The sequence below is a fragment of the Myodes glareolus genome, chromosome 15 (genome assembly GCF_982192425.1).
Source record: "Myodes glareolus chromosome 15, mMyoGla1.1, whole genome shotgun sequence".
NCBI classification, from domain to species: Eukaryota; Metazoa; Chordata; class Mammalia; order Rodentia; family Cricetidae; genus Myodes; species Myodes glareolus.
Window position 1 is genome coordinate 13,884,401 of NC_142040.1, and position 14,600 is coordinate 13,899,000.

General features: G+C 39.4%; 1 protein-coding gene and 1 non-coding gene across 2 annotated transcripts; both read right to left on the minus strand.

Annotated features, from left to right (window-relative positions):
• Positions 1-10,903: 10,903 nt before the first annotated feature.
• On the minus strand, positions 10,904-13,454 carry Cox7c (cytochrome c oxidase subunit 7C). The gene is made up of 3 exons (XM_048455862.3): positions 13,252-13,454; positions 12,339-12,481; positions 10,904-10,998 (listed from the first exon to the last, which is right to left on the minus strand). The coding sequence occupies exons 1-2, from the start codon at positions 13,324-13,326 to the stop codon at positions 12,365-12,367; spliced, it is 192 nt and encodes a 63-aa protein (XP_048311819.1). The 5' UTR covers positions 13,327-13,454; the 3' UTR covers positions 10,904-10,998; positions 12,339-12,364.
• LOC125414135 (small nucleolar RNA Z39) lies at positions 11,080-11,141 on the minus strand. Its single transcript, XR_007236158.1, has one exon. It is a non-coding gene; the product is annotated as a small nucleolar RNA Z39 (small nucleolar RNA).
• Positions 13,455-14,600: the final 1,146 nt, after the last annotated feature.

The following is a 14,600-nucleotide window of genomic DNA, read 5'->3' on the forward strand; positions in this document are numbered from 1 at the left end:
GTACAAATGAAAGAATATCTTTATAGTACGATGTAGACTACTTTAGGTATATGCCTAAGGGTGGAATAGTTGGATGCTGTTGTAGATTGATTTTCAACTTTTTGAGGAACCTCCACACTGATTTCTTTGCTGGTTGTACTGGTTTCCACTCCCATGGCAATAAGTGAGTATTCCCCTTTCCCTGCATCCTCCCCAGCATCTGCTGTTATTTGCTTTTTATTAATTTTGACTGTTTTTCTTATTTAGCTTTGGATGGAACAAAACTTTAAAATAGTTTTAATTCACATTTTCCTGATGACAAAAGATGTTGAACATTGTTAGGTGTTTCTCGGTCATATGTTTCATCTTTTGAGAATTATCTGTTCAGTTCTGTATCCTGCCTTTACAACTGGGCTATTCATTTTCATGATGTCCAGTCTTTTAAGTTCTGTGTATATTGTAGACACTAACCCTCTACCAGATGCATAATTGGTAAAGATTGTCCCATACTTGATCAAATGACAGTGTTTTGGGATGTACAGAAGCTTTTCAGCTTCATGAAGTCCTATTTATTAATTGTTGGTATTAATGCCTATGCTACTGGTGGTGGCCTATTTAGAAATTCCATTCCTGTGCCATGAGTTCAAGTCTATTCCCACTTTTTTAAAGTCAAATTCAGGTATTCTTTGAGAATATGGGTCTGTAATAGAGAATAGATTGTATTGCAGATTATTTTTGCTGTTTATAGATGGTATTTTGAGGAGAAAGTTTCTCATTTGAAATGAATATTAGTCTAAATTCTATTTTCATATTTATATGAATTTCACCTGTTACTTGATATTTTTTTAATATTCTCCTATAATACTCATACATCTTTAAACTATGTTTGAGAGTTAGAGGTCAATTAAATATCTTAGATTATTAAAAATCATTTCATTGACTTTTAAAATTCTACCTACCTATTCATCTATCATCTATCTGTCTGTCTGTCTATCTTATCTATCTATCTATCTATCTATCTATCTATCTATCTATCTATCTATCTATCTATCTATCTATCATCTATCGCCAATCATGTTTGGTTCTATCCTAGGTCTTTGGACTATCTTTGATGATCATCCATCCAGGCTGTGTCTAGCATGGGCTCCCTCTTGTGACATTTGCCTCAAGTTGGACCAGTTATTGGTTGGCCATTCTCACAAGTTCTGCAGCACCATTACCCCAACACTGTTTGCAGGCAGTACAAATTGTAGGTCAAAGGTTTTGTGCCTGGGTTGGTGTCCCTGTTCCACCATGGTAAGTCTTACCTGACTATAGATCTGTCCATTTTATTCAACATCCTTTTTAAAATGCAGAAAACACTAAATCCCACAGTGACACACCCTGCAAAATTGATCATTGCTCCAAGCCAATCTTATTCTCAAAAAGGATCTTTGGTACTGTAATTGAGAACTGTGTTTACAAAGGGCAGGGGGTTAGGGAGACAGTACCACAAAGGAATTTCAAAATATTATAATTGGTACTGACACAATAATTCTCATAGTAAACTTTTTGGCTCTATTTCTGTGAATGTTTACTAGCCACATAATTAGTTTCTGGTGGTGGTAAAATCCATTGCTTCCCAAACAGGCTTGTAGGTGTGCTCTTACACAGAAACTGCTTTGGTTGGAGGCAGTCTTGAGATTGGATATAGATCTCACACTAGCAGTTAAAACTGGATGGATTAAACTGGAAAAAGCTCTTAGCATGATATATAGGAAAAATTGCTAATTATAAGCGGAACACTTAATATTAGGATTAAGAAGTGAACCTGATAAAACTATCAATATATGGTTTCTTCCTTGGAAACAGGGAATGAGTCTGAGACCATCTTAGGATAGTATCTATTCGGAAGTGTTCGAACTCAATATTTATCTTTACCACCATTTATCTAAATGTATTTGCTGAAAGCCTAATATTTACCATAGTCGTACATTTTGATTCCAGCAAAGAAGGCACACAAAGCTTATCCTAAAGTACACAAAATTCTGTTAAAACTTTGAATAATTGATACTCATTTCTTGTTAGATCCAAGAAAATTTGAAACGGACAGTGATTTTTGTAGGAATAGTAAAAAAAAAAAATTCAAAGTTAAAGTAACTACTAAGGTAAACAAAATAGATATGCATTGTTTGCTAATGTACAAAGTCACAGGATTCAGAAACTAGGTTATTTAATTTTTACAAAGGATCCAATAAGTGATTAATTCCCATCAAAAAGAGTGTTGTGTAGCAATTCCTAATAACTGCACTTGAAAAAAAAACGCTTTGAAAATCTAAAGATATTTACCCTCCATCATTTTGGATTCTATTCACACAGATAGTGAGTGTTCAAAAAAATTTACCTTTAAGAAAGATAAAAAAGAAATTTCCTTACTGTCTTGTGCTTCCATTGTTGTAATCCAATTTGTAATATTTCAAATTGAAAATGGCCTTAGGGATCTGTCACATTCTGTATTGCAGAATTAGAGATTTGATCTTTTTAAAGGAAACACCACAGGCTTAACACAATGTACATTTCTGAGCCTTCCACTCATTTAATAAAGAATACCTACTCACCATTGTCTCTCTGGGACCTAGTCGGAAGGGAGGACGTTAACCCGAGCAGGAGGTTGGATAGTGCTTTGCTTTCAACAGCATCTGTGCTCTACGTTTTTGTTCTCAATGTTTGTTAAAAGTGTTTGCTTCGACCGCGGGCCGGGGCAGGTGGTGACTGCAAAGGGACGGGAGTCCCTTTGTTCTGATAGCCGGCCTGCAGCAAGATAAGACCGCAGGCAGGGAGTCTTCTGACCAGCGAGGGGCTCTGATCCTGTGGAGGGGTAAGTGTGCTGACCACCATACTAGTCTGCTTAGGTACACACAATATTCCCGCCATCCTTATCTCCCTGGCAACTCCAAAGGGGCAGCTTCCCCCAGCTAATCCCTCTCTCCTGCTAAGCCATCCCAGCTTTAGGGCTCGAACCCCTCCCCTCCTCTCTCCCTTTTTCGGGGCTTAAATTCCTCCATCTCAGCCGGGGTGGGCACTGTGGTTTGGGACAGGTGGTGAGTGCAAAGGGAAGGAAGTCCCTTTGTTCAAATAGCCTGCCTGCAGCAAGCTAAGGCTGCAGGCAAAGTGATTCCTGGATAGCAAGGGGCACTAATCCAGTAGAAGAAGACCCAACGGAGGGAAGAGCCATTGGAGAGCATCTGAAGGAAGAGATGGGCAGGCGCCAAGGCAAGAATTCCTCCAACAATCTGAAAAACAACATGAAAACACCAGATCCCAGCGATCTTACGACAGAAGGACTTGAACACCCTATTCCGGAAGAAGTGGAAAACAGTGTCATTATGAAAGCAATAGAGTCTCTTAAACAGGTTATGGATAACTCTCTTAAAGAATTAGAAGAGAAATTTACCAAAAAGATGGAAGAAATGAGTAAAGAAATGGAAGACAAATATAGCAAAAAGTTTGAAGAAATGAGTAAATTCGTAAATGATACCCTGGGAAACCAAGAAAAAGCAATCAAACAGGTAATGGAATCAGTTCAAGAATTGAAAACTGATATGGAGGCAGTGACGAAAACACAAACCGAGGGCCGGCTGGATATGGAAAATCTAGGTAAACGAACGGAGACTACAGAATCAAGCTTAACCAATAGAATACAAGAGATAGAAGAACGAATCTCAGATTATGAAGACACCATAGAGAAAATAAACGCCCTGACCAAAGAAAACAGCAAATCCAACAAATTCTCATCACAAAACATTCAGGAAATATGGGACATAATAAAAAAACCAAATCTAAGAATAATAGGAGTAGAAGAAGGAGAAGAATTGCAGATCAAAAGTCCAGAAGATATATTCAACAAAATTATAGAAGAAAACTTTCCCATCCTAAAGAGAGATATTCCTATGAAGGTGCAAGAAGCATACAGAACACCGAATAGACTGGATCAGAAAAAAACATCCCCTCGCCATATAATAATCAAAACACAAAACATACAGATTAAAGAAAGGATATTAAGAGCTGCAAAGGAAAAAGGTCAAGTAACCTATAAAGGTAAACCTATCAGACTTACACCAGACTTCTCTATAGAAACCATGAAAGCCAGAAGGTCCTGGATAGAGATACTGCAGAAATTAAGGGACCATGGATGCAAGCCCAGACTACTTTACCCAGCCAAGCTTTTGTTCACTATCAACGGAGAAAACAAAATATTCCAGGATAAAAACAAATTTAAACAATACGTAACTACTAATCCAGCCTTACAGAGAATACTAGCAGGAAAATTACATCCCAAGGAATCCAACATTGCCAACACTGACTACAATAATTCAGACATCTAGCGACCCTTCACTAGCACAATTCAAAGAAGGAAAACACATACACTCTATTACCCCCCAAAAAAATGACTGGAGTCAACAACCAATGGTCATTAATATCTCTTAATATCAATGGACTCAATTCACCTATAAAGAGGCACAGACTTAGAGATTGGATATGAAAACAGGATCCAGCATTCTGCTGTTTACAAGAAACACACCTCAACCACAAAGACAGACACCTACTCAGAGTAAAGGGTTGGGAAAAGGTTTTCCAAGCAAATGGACCTAAGAAACAAGCGGGTGTGGCCATTCTAATATCTAACAAAATCGACTTCAAACTAAAATCAATCAGAAGAGATGGAGATGGACATTTCATACTCATAACAGGAACAACTCATCAGGAAGAAGTCTCAATCCTGAATATCTATGCCCCTAATGTAAAGGCACCCACATATATAAAAGAAACTCTTCTAGAACTCAAGGCAGTCATCAAACCACACACGCTAATAGTAGGAGACTTCAACACTCCTCTCTCACCAATGGACAGGTCAATCAGACAGAAACCAAACAGAGAATTAAGAGATTTATTGGAGGTATTGAATCAAATGGACTTAACAGACATCTATAGAACACTCCACCCAAATAGAAAAGAATATACCTTCTTCTCTGCAGTTCATGGAACCTTCTCGAAGATTGACCACATACTCGGTAACAAAGCAAACTCCCACAGATACAAAAAAATATTAGTAACCACCTGTGTCTTGTCAGATCACCATGGATTAAAATTAGAATTCAACAACAACGCTACCCCCAGGAAGTCAACAAACTCATGGAAGTTGAACAGTCAACTACTAAATCACCCCTGGGTCAAGGACGAAATAAAGAAAGAAATTAAAGTCGTCCTTGAATTTAATGAAAACAAAGACACAACATACTCAAACCTATGGGACACTATGAAAGCAGTGCTAAGAGGAAAGTTCATAGCAATAGGTGCCCAAATAAAGAAAACGGAGAAAGCACACATTGGAGACCTAACTGCACACTTGAAAGCTCTAGAAAAAAAAGAAGCTGATTCACCCAGGAGGAGTAGAAGACTGGAAATAATCAAACTGAGGGCTGAAATCAACAAAATAGAAACAGAGAAAACAATCCAAAGAATCAATGAATCAAAAAGCTGGTTCTTGGAGAAAATCAACAAGATTGACAAACCCCTATCCAAACTAATCAAACGGCAGAGAGAGCACATGCAAATTAATAGGATCAGAAATGAAAAGGGGGATATAACCACAGACACAGAGGAAATTCAGAGAATCATTAGATCTTACTACGAAAGTTTATATGCCACAAAGTTGGAAAATGTAAAAGAAATGGAAATTTTTTTAGATAAGTACCATATACCAAAGTTGAACCAAGAACAGGTGAACAATCTAAATAGACCTGTTAGTCGTGAAGAATTAGAAGCTGTTATCAGAAATCTCCCTGCCAAAAAAAGCCCAGGTCCAGATGGTTTCAATGCAGAATTCTACCAGAACTTCCAGGAAAAGCTAATTCCTATACTCCTTAATGTATTCCATAATATAGAAACAGAAGAGTCATTGCCAAACTCCTTTTATGAAGCTACAGTTACTTTAATACCAAAACCACATAAAGACACAACCAAGAAAGAGAATTACAGGCCAATCTCACTCATGAACATCGACGGGAAAATTCTCAATATAATCCTGGCAAACTGAATCCAGGAACACATTAGAAAAATTATCCATTATGATCAAGTAGGCTTCATCCCAGAGATGCAGGGCTGGTTCAACATACGCAAATCTATCAATGTAATCCATCATATAAATAAACTGAAAGAAAAAAACCATATGATCATTTCATTGGATGCTGAAAAAGCATTTGACAAAATTCAACACCCATTTATGATAAAGGTGTTGGAGAGACTGGGGATACAAGGATCATACCTAAATATAATAAAAGCAATATACAGCAAGCCGACAGCTAACATCAAATTGAATGGAGAGAAACTCAAAGCCTTTCCACTAAAATCAGGAACACGACAAGGCTGTCCACTCTCTCCATACCTCTTCAATATAGTGCTTGAAGTTCTAGCAATAGCAATAAGACAACATAAGGAGATCAAGGGGATTCGAATTGGAAAGGATGAAGTTAAACTTTCGTTATTTGCTGACGATATGATAGTGTACATAAGTGACCCCAAAAACTCTACCAAAGAACTCCTACAGCTGATAAACACCTTTAGTAACGTGGCAGGATACAAGATCAACTCCAAAAAATCAGTGGCACTCCTATACACAAAGGATAAAGAAGCTGAGAGGGAAATCAGAGAAACATCACCTTTCACAATAGCCACAAATAGCATAAAATATCTTGGGCTTACTCTAATCAAGGAAGTGAAAGACCTATTTGACAAGAACTTTAAGTCTTTGAAGAAAGAAATTGAGGAGGATATCAGAAAATGGAAAGATCTCCCTTGTTCTTGGATTGGGAGGATCAACATAGTGAAAATGGCAATTCTACCAAAAGCAATCTATAGATTCAATGCAATCCCCATCAAAATCCCATCAAACTTCTTCACAGACCTTGAGAAAACAATAATCAAGTTTATATGGCAAAACAAAAAACCCAGGATAGCCAAAACAATCTTATACAATAAAGGAACTTCAGGAGGCATTATCATCCCTGACTTCAAACTCTATTACAGAGCTACAGTATTGAAAACAGCTTGGTATTGGAATAAGAACAGAGAAATCGACCTTTGGAATCGAATAGAAGACCCGGATATTAACCCACAAACCTATGAGCACCTAATTTTTGACAAGGGAGCTAAAGGTATACAATGGAAGAGGGAAAGCATCTTTAACAAATGGTGCTGGCATAACTGGATGTCAACCTGTAGAAGGATGAAAGTAGATCCATACCTTTCACCATGCACAAAACTCAGGTCCAAATGGATTAACCTCAACATTAATCCGTCCACTTTGAACCTGATAGAAGAAAAAGTGGGAAGTAGTCTACAAGATATAGGCACAGGAGGCCTCTTCCTAAGTAGGACCCCAGCAGCACAGACAATAACAGAAACAATGAATAAATGGGATCTACTGAAACTGAGAAGCTTTTGTAAAGCAAAGGACACTGTCAGTAAGACAAAAAGGCTGCCTTCTGACTGGGAGAAGATCTTCACCAACCCCTCATCAGACAAAGGTCTGATCTCCAAAATATACAAAGAACTCAAGAAACTAGGCACTAAAACTCTAATTAATCCAATTAAAAAATGGGGTACTGAACTGAACAGAGAATTCACAACAGATGAACTTCGAATGGCCAGAAGACACTTAAGGTCATGCTCAACCTCCTTAGCGATCAGGGAAATGCAAATCAAAACCACTTTGAGATACCATCTTACACCTGTCAGAATAGCTAAAGTAAAAAACACCAATGATAGCCTATGCTGGAGAGGATGTGGGGTGAGGGGAACACTCATCCATTGTTGGTGGGAATGCAAACTTGTGCAGCCACTGTGGAAATCAGTGTGGCGGTTTCTCAGGAAACTGGGAGTCAACCTCCCTCAGGACCCAGCAATTCCACTCTTGGGAATATACCCTAGAGATTCCCTAGCATACTACAAAAGCATTTGTTCAACTATGTTCATAGCAGCACTATTTGTAATAGCCAGAACCTGGAAACAGCCTAGGTGCCCCTCAATAGAAGAATGGTTAAAAAAGGTGTGGAACATATACACATTAGAGTTTTACTCAGCGGTAAAAAACAATGACATCTTGAATTTTGCATGCAAATGGATGGACATAGAAAACGCTTTACTGAGTGAGGTAAGCCAGACCCAAAAAGAGGAACACGGTATGTATTCACTCATAAGTGGATTCTAACCATAATTTAAAGGTCTTTGAGCCTAATATTCGTGATCCTAGAGAAGCTAAATAAGAAGACGAACCTGATGAAGATTATTTAGCTATCCGCCAGGAGGTAGGAAATAGTCAAGAGTCCCAGGTAACCTTGGGTGCATGGGGGGTGGGTGGGAGGGTTGTTGGAAGGGGAGAGGGTTGGAGAGAAGGGAGTAGGGGAAGAATGGAGAAAGCTTGGTTGACAGGGATGGGGGAAGGGAGGAAGGATGAATATGGGATCAGGGAAGAATATATTTCAACTAAGGGAGTCATTTTGGGGTTTATAGGAAACTTGGTTATATATGGGATCCCAGGTCCAAGGAGAGATCCCCAGATTGTTCTCTGGACAGAGGAGAGCGTGCCTGAACCGGCCTTGGCCCATAACCATACTGATGAATATTTTGCGTATCACCATAGATCCTTCATCTGGCGATGGATGGTGATACAGACGGAAACCCACATTGGAGCACCGGACTGAGCCCCCCAAGGTCCAAATGAGGAGCAGAAGGACGGAGAAAATGACGAAGGACTGCGAGGGATGCTATCACCCACTGATACAAGGGGTCGGATCTAATGAGAGTTTACCAAGGGCAGTTGGACTGCGACTGAACGAGCACGTGATCCAACCAGATTCTCTGAATGTGGCCGGATTCTCTGAATGTGGCTGGCCCGGAGTCTTTCTGAGAAGCCATTGACAATGACACTGGGACTAGTTTCCTCTGCATATACTGGATTTTTGGGATCCAGTCTGTTTGGATACTCACCTTCCTGGACCTGGAGGGAGGGGGGACGAACTTGAACTTCCCACAGGGCTGGAAACCCTGACTGCCCTTAGGGACAAAGAGGGAGGTGGAGAGGTGGGGGGGAGTGGGAGGGTGTTGGGAAGAGGGGCGTAAATGGAAACTTTTATAATTTAATAAAATTACTTTAAAAAAAAAAGTCAACCTGAAAAAAAAAGTGTTTGCTTCTTACATATACATGAAAACTCCATGTAAACATGTAAGCCATGTAAACATGAAAGTCAGGTAACAATAGGTTGCTTGAACCCATATTCAAATATGGACTTGAGAAGCCTATCCAAAATCAGTTTTGAGTTATTCTAAAAACTTTCATTTGATTAACATAGAAAGCAGGTATTGTTTTTTTGTATACACAATTATGAGAATAAAATATTGCTAATTATGTAAAAAATTTAAGATTGTGATGTAGGCTAAATATAAATCTCAGAATTTGTTAATACCTAAGGGATTTATTTTTAAAATTTTGTGGGGTCTGTATGCATGTGTATAGTGTGTAAATATAAAGTCAAAGGGCAGCCGTCCTCTATTGTATTCGGGCTGGGTTGGCTAGTCAATGAGCCCACAACACTCCTCTCTTAATCCTTAATTGATCTCTTGTAATAACAACTTCCTACCCTTTGTCTACATCAGTAAAATTTGGGCATGAGATGGAGTAAAACATGCATGCATGAGCTACGCTTTGGCACAGTTGAATTATTTCAATACATTCACACTCGGGAGACCCAGTTCAGTTTTAGTTTCAGTTCAGTTTTACTTAATGGCACATAGAAACACACACAAGCTTCAAGTTTGCCTTTTAAGAAATATCACTTTTGGCTCTCACTAGATTATAGATGAAATATATGAACTAAGAAGTCTTTATTTCAAAATGACAAAATATTGTACAGCCTCAACAGTGTCAAACTTTACAGAAAAACTAAACTAAGGTGCCAGCAAGAGACTTCAGTGATGGGGAAGTGACTAAACAGAGTATATGAAACTACATATCATCTTTAGACACAGTAAAGCTGAAATCTAGGCAGTACAAACTATAGCTCAGGGTAGTTGCTGAAATACTAATCTCTCACAGAACCGTTTTAGTTCCATCTTCAACAATATATTCACTTAGTTTATCACACTCTATACTAAAACCTACAAACATGTTTAAGATCTGCATTCTTCTGTGGCTGAGTGCAAGTGTGGGGAACTTTGGGACAGGTCTTCAAATGAACTTGAGATTCAAAGATACAGGTAGGTTGGCTGTTCCATGAGCGTAAGGGTTCTACTGTTCTGTTCACCATGCCTCTTGCAGCTGTGCTTAAAGACAGCTTTCAAGTGGATTCTGGGTAATCGTAACACCCTCGATGTCGCATTCTAGGCACCAGTCCCTGATCTTATACCAGCCCACACAGTTTTTGCTTGATCACAAGGAAGCAATTTTGATTCTTATATTAAAATTTAAGAAGAGGAAGAGCCTTGTGCTAACATTATATTTGGCCTGGATTTGGGGTCACTCATCATGGTTCTGTGCGAAGCCCACATTTCTTCTGTTGTGTACTCTAATGCAAACTTCAGGATATCACCCCAGCCCAGCTTCAGAGTGACCATTATATGGAAACAACAGAAGCTTGTCCTGAAAACAAATCCGGGGTTTTGACCAAATACCTACATTCTGGAATACCTGAATGTATTCTGAGGAATACCTGCAAACTGTCTGTTAAATTGTATCTAGGGAAATACATTTTCATTTCCTAATGTCAACTTAAAATTTTTCAATTAAGTTTTTTCAGTGAAAACCATACTAAACATAAGCCTATGTGAAATACTGGTAAGCAACTGCTTATCCCTGTCACATTCCTTATTTCAGAGAGGAGGCATTAAATATTTATGTCACATATTTATTTACAATTTTATTTAGTAATAAGAGTTCAAGAGTTTAATCCAATTTTCAGATCAATCTCCTAAACAATCTTCATTCTGAAAAATAAAAACAAAATTAATGGTATTAGAAATCCATCTGACTAGACTTATCTAGTTTCTTATCTTCTACCAATTTGATACATCAGAAAGCGTTTACAGTATCATGAATTTTTCATACTGATTTGCTTCATCACATGTACCAAAACATTGCATAAATAAACCCTTATGCATAGATGCAATATCTATGGAGATGTAGTAACATTTTTCCTTAATACAGCATTTCTCAACTTCAGCAGGTTAATTTACTAATACCATAGCAGATATCTTAGATCGAGAGAAAACAAACACCAGAGTATTTTCTTTCTTGGGGGTTTCATAGAACGTATTATATACCTAGGTGTTAAGACTGGAAAAAGTAGCCTGGCGGTGGTGGCACATACCTGGAGGACGTACATGCAGGTGTAGTTCTGAGTTCGAAATCAGAGTGGTCTACAGACTTGAGTTCCAGGACAGACAGGGCTACACAGAGAAACCATCTCATTTCTTATTATCCCTTGCGCCCAAAAGGAACCTAAAGATTTTTGCAGGCTTGCAGCTTACAGGCCATATGTAGTCCAGGATAGGAATAAACCAGTGGATCTCAACCTTCCTAATGCTGCAACCCTTTAATACATACCTCATGCTATGGTGACCCCAACCACAAAATTATTTTCATTGCCACTTCATAACTGTAATTTTGCTACATTCCCGAATCATAATGTAAATGTCTGTATTTTCGGATGGTCTTAGATGACCCCCTTGAAAGGGTTGTTTGACCCCAAAAGTGGTCACAACCCACAGGCTGAGAATAGCTGATATAAATGCAGCTCAACAACACCAAAAAAATCTAAGCTCATTCAGTCTGAGTTTTGTTTTGTGCAGTTTAGGAACCTGATTGTGGGGTTCTTCCCTGTGAACTTTGTAGATGATACCGTTTTTTAAATGCTAAAGGTTGGATGCCCCTAGTGTATTTTTATTTCATAAGAGTCATTTGCTTCAGTAAAAGACACAAGACTGATTTACAAAGAGTGAAATATAGAGCAAGATTACCCTGTGTGGAAATCTTATACAATGTTACTAGCTATGGAATCTCAGTAACTTATCTTTGTGTCTTCAGTGGAGTTTTAATATCACTCATTTTACAAGTTTGTAGAATAATGTGTTCAGACTATCAATGTAAACAGACCTTTATTGATCACAACAGTATTTCCTTACAGGCTTGCCAACCTGTCTGTACCAAAATCACATTACCTTCAGTAATCAGCACACATCTATTTACTGTGTCATGGGTACATGTACATGTATAGGGTATACCACAGTATACTACTGCTGAAGGGAAATTGGAAGCCTACTATTACCTGTTAAATGGATGAATTAAATATTCTCATTTCTTAAGAAGCTGGTGCCTCACTATGAAGAAAGGAGCAGCAAATCCGGACCCAAAGTACACAGTCATCATTGCCAGTAAGCGCCACTTGTTTTCCACCGAAAACGGCAAATTCTGTTGGGAAAAGAGAAAAAGCCTTGAAACAGTCCTTCAAAGAATTTGATTTCATCCAATAAAAGAGGCGGGGGGGGGGATCATGTGTACACACGTGTACAGTACAATCAGGTGCATTAGTCAGAACATGAAATAAACACCTGTGTTTTCTGAATACCAGTCGGTAAGTGTAAGAAACAAGTTAACTCTTGTATTTTTGATAACTGAAAAAAATTACAGTGCATAGTAGCCAGTTTAGAAACAAAAACACCACTCTCGTTCACTGTTCTTAGAAATTCCCCACCGATTATCAACCGCAGTACAAAGGTTGCCTTTTTCACAGGTAGCCATACCCGTACATCCTTCCACATTCTCGCCTAACAGTAGCGCGGCTGTTACTATTAATTACTCGGTTTACTTACACCTAGAGCTACACCTGCCCTCAAGCGAGGCTTGTCCTTCTAACGGATTCTGCTGGTTTCAATGGCTAATCCGCAGCCACGGGCCCCCTTCTCCTTTGTTCCCAATGACCTTCACCCGACGCCCGACCTCACTAACAAGGCGCCCTGGAGTCGTCCGGGCCTCGCGGCTCTGCAGCGGATGTGGCTGGCAGGATGAGGCCGCGGTTCGGTCCAGGGACCCCAGCTTCCTCGGGGAGGTGGGCTGAGGGCCTGCGGGCTTCCGAGCGCCGGACCTGCCTGCCATTGCCCTTCCCACACTCTCCAGGCCCAGCCTGCGGTAACCAGGAGGCGCCGGGCCTCCCTTGCCCTACGCTGCCGGGCCACACTCACCTTCCCCGGACCCTCCTCGTAGTGGCTGCGACGGACCACGGAGGTGGTGAACCTCCGGACACTCTGGCCCAACATGGCGCGGCGGGAAGCTCAGCGAGGAGCGTAGGGGTGGAAGGCGGAATAAATGACCGCACCACCACACTCCTCTTCCTTCACGACCTTGCTCTACCTCTCCGAAGACCGAAAGGGAAGACGGGAACTATCGCAGGAACTTCCGGAAACGCAATGCACGGCTGAGCTCTGAGGATTGTGGGCTTTGTAGTTCAGATTATACCGGACGCCATATCGGCTCCGCTGGATTACGGGAAATGTAGTTTGAGTCTCGGATGCGCGAGCGCGCCCAGGAACCAAAGTCAGGTCCTCAACTATTTTCTGAATTCAGATGTGGGATTCTTGGGGTTTGTTTCCAGAAGCAATTTATTGAGATAACTGAAGCTGTTTAACCGTGTGGGTCTAAGGTTATGGAACAATAAAATAAACTTCTCCTCTGAGTTCTTCACACGTTTTTTATTGTACTGTTTTGCCACCACTGAAAGATGGGCAGCGTGGTCCTATCAGAGGATAAACAAGCAAGTGAACAAATGGCGTGTAGCACAAAGAATGTCATGTATAAAACTGAATTGAAGTGCTGAGATGGATTTATGAAGATATAGAAATTAGATATAAAAGAACACACAGAGCACAAATAAAACTCCTAGATGCAGCTTGAGTAGGTTATGGAAGAGATAAATACCGTCTGATATCTGCAACTAGCCTGGATTAGAAATTGGTGTATTAGAAATTGGTTCCACTGAACATAAAATTTTGTGGAGCATCAGCATTAGACAAAGCCATTAGACAATGATAGATGTTTGAAAATGGAGGTGTGGGCACTATATATATTTCTAAATACACAAGTATAAGTTTCTCAGTCTGTATAATGTTATTTATATATGTAACAACAGAAAGTGAAAAAAAAAGAAGTAATGAATTTGAAAGAGTTGAAGGCAGGATACATAATAGGGGTTGGAAGGAGAGAAAGGAAGAGGAAAATGATGTAATTATACTATAATCTCAAAAAGATACACTATAAAAGTGCACTGTATGTCCTTGTTAAACTAGGTCTAACCTAAATATATTTTGTATTTGATGATAAAATTTGGCTGAAAGTACCCTGTGTACATAGTGAACTATATCATAAGGTGTGTGTGTAAAAATACTGCATTCAAGCAATGAAGTCTCAGCCAGTAACAGGAGTTAAGCAAACCTTAGGGTCAAATTTTGTCATCTAGCACTCTGTCAGTCAGTCTTTAACTCTCTAAAGTCAAATTTTAAAAAATAAAATCCAATTATTTTAAGTAGTGAGAAAG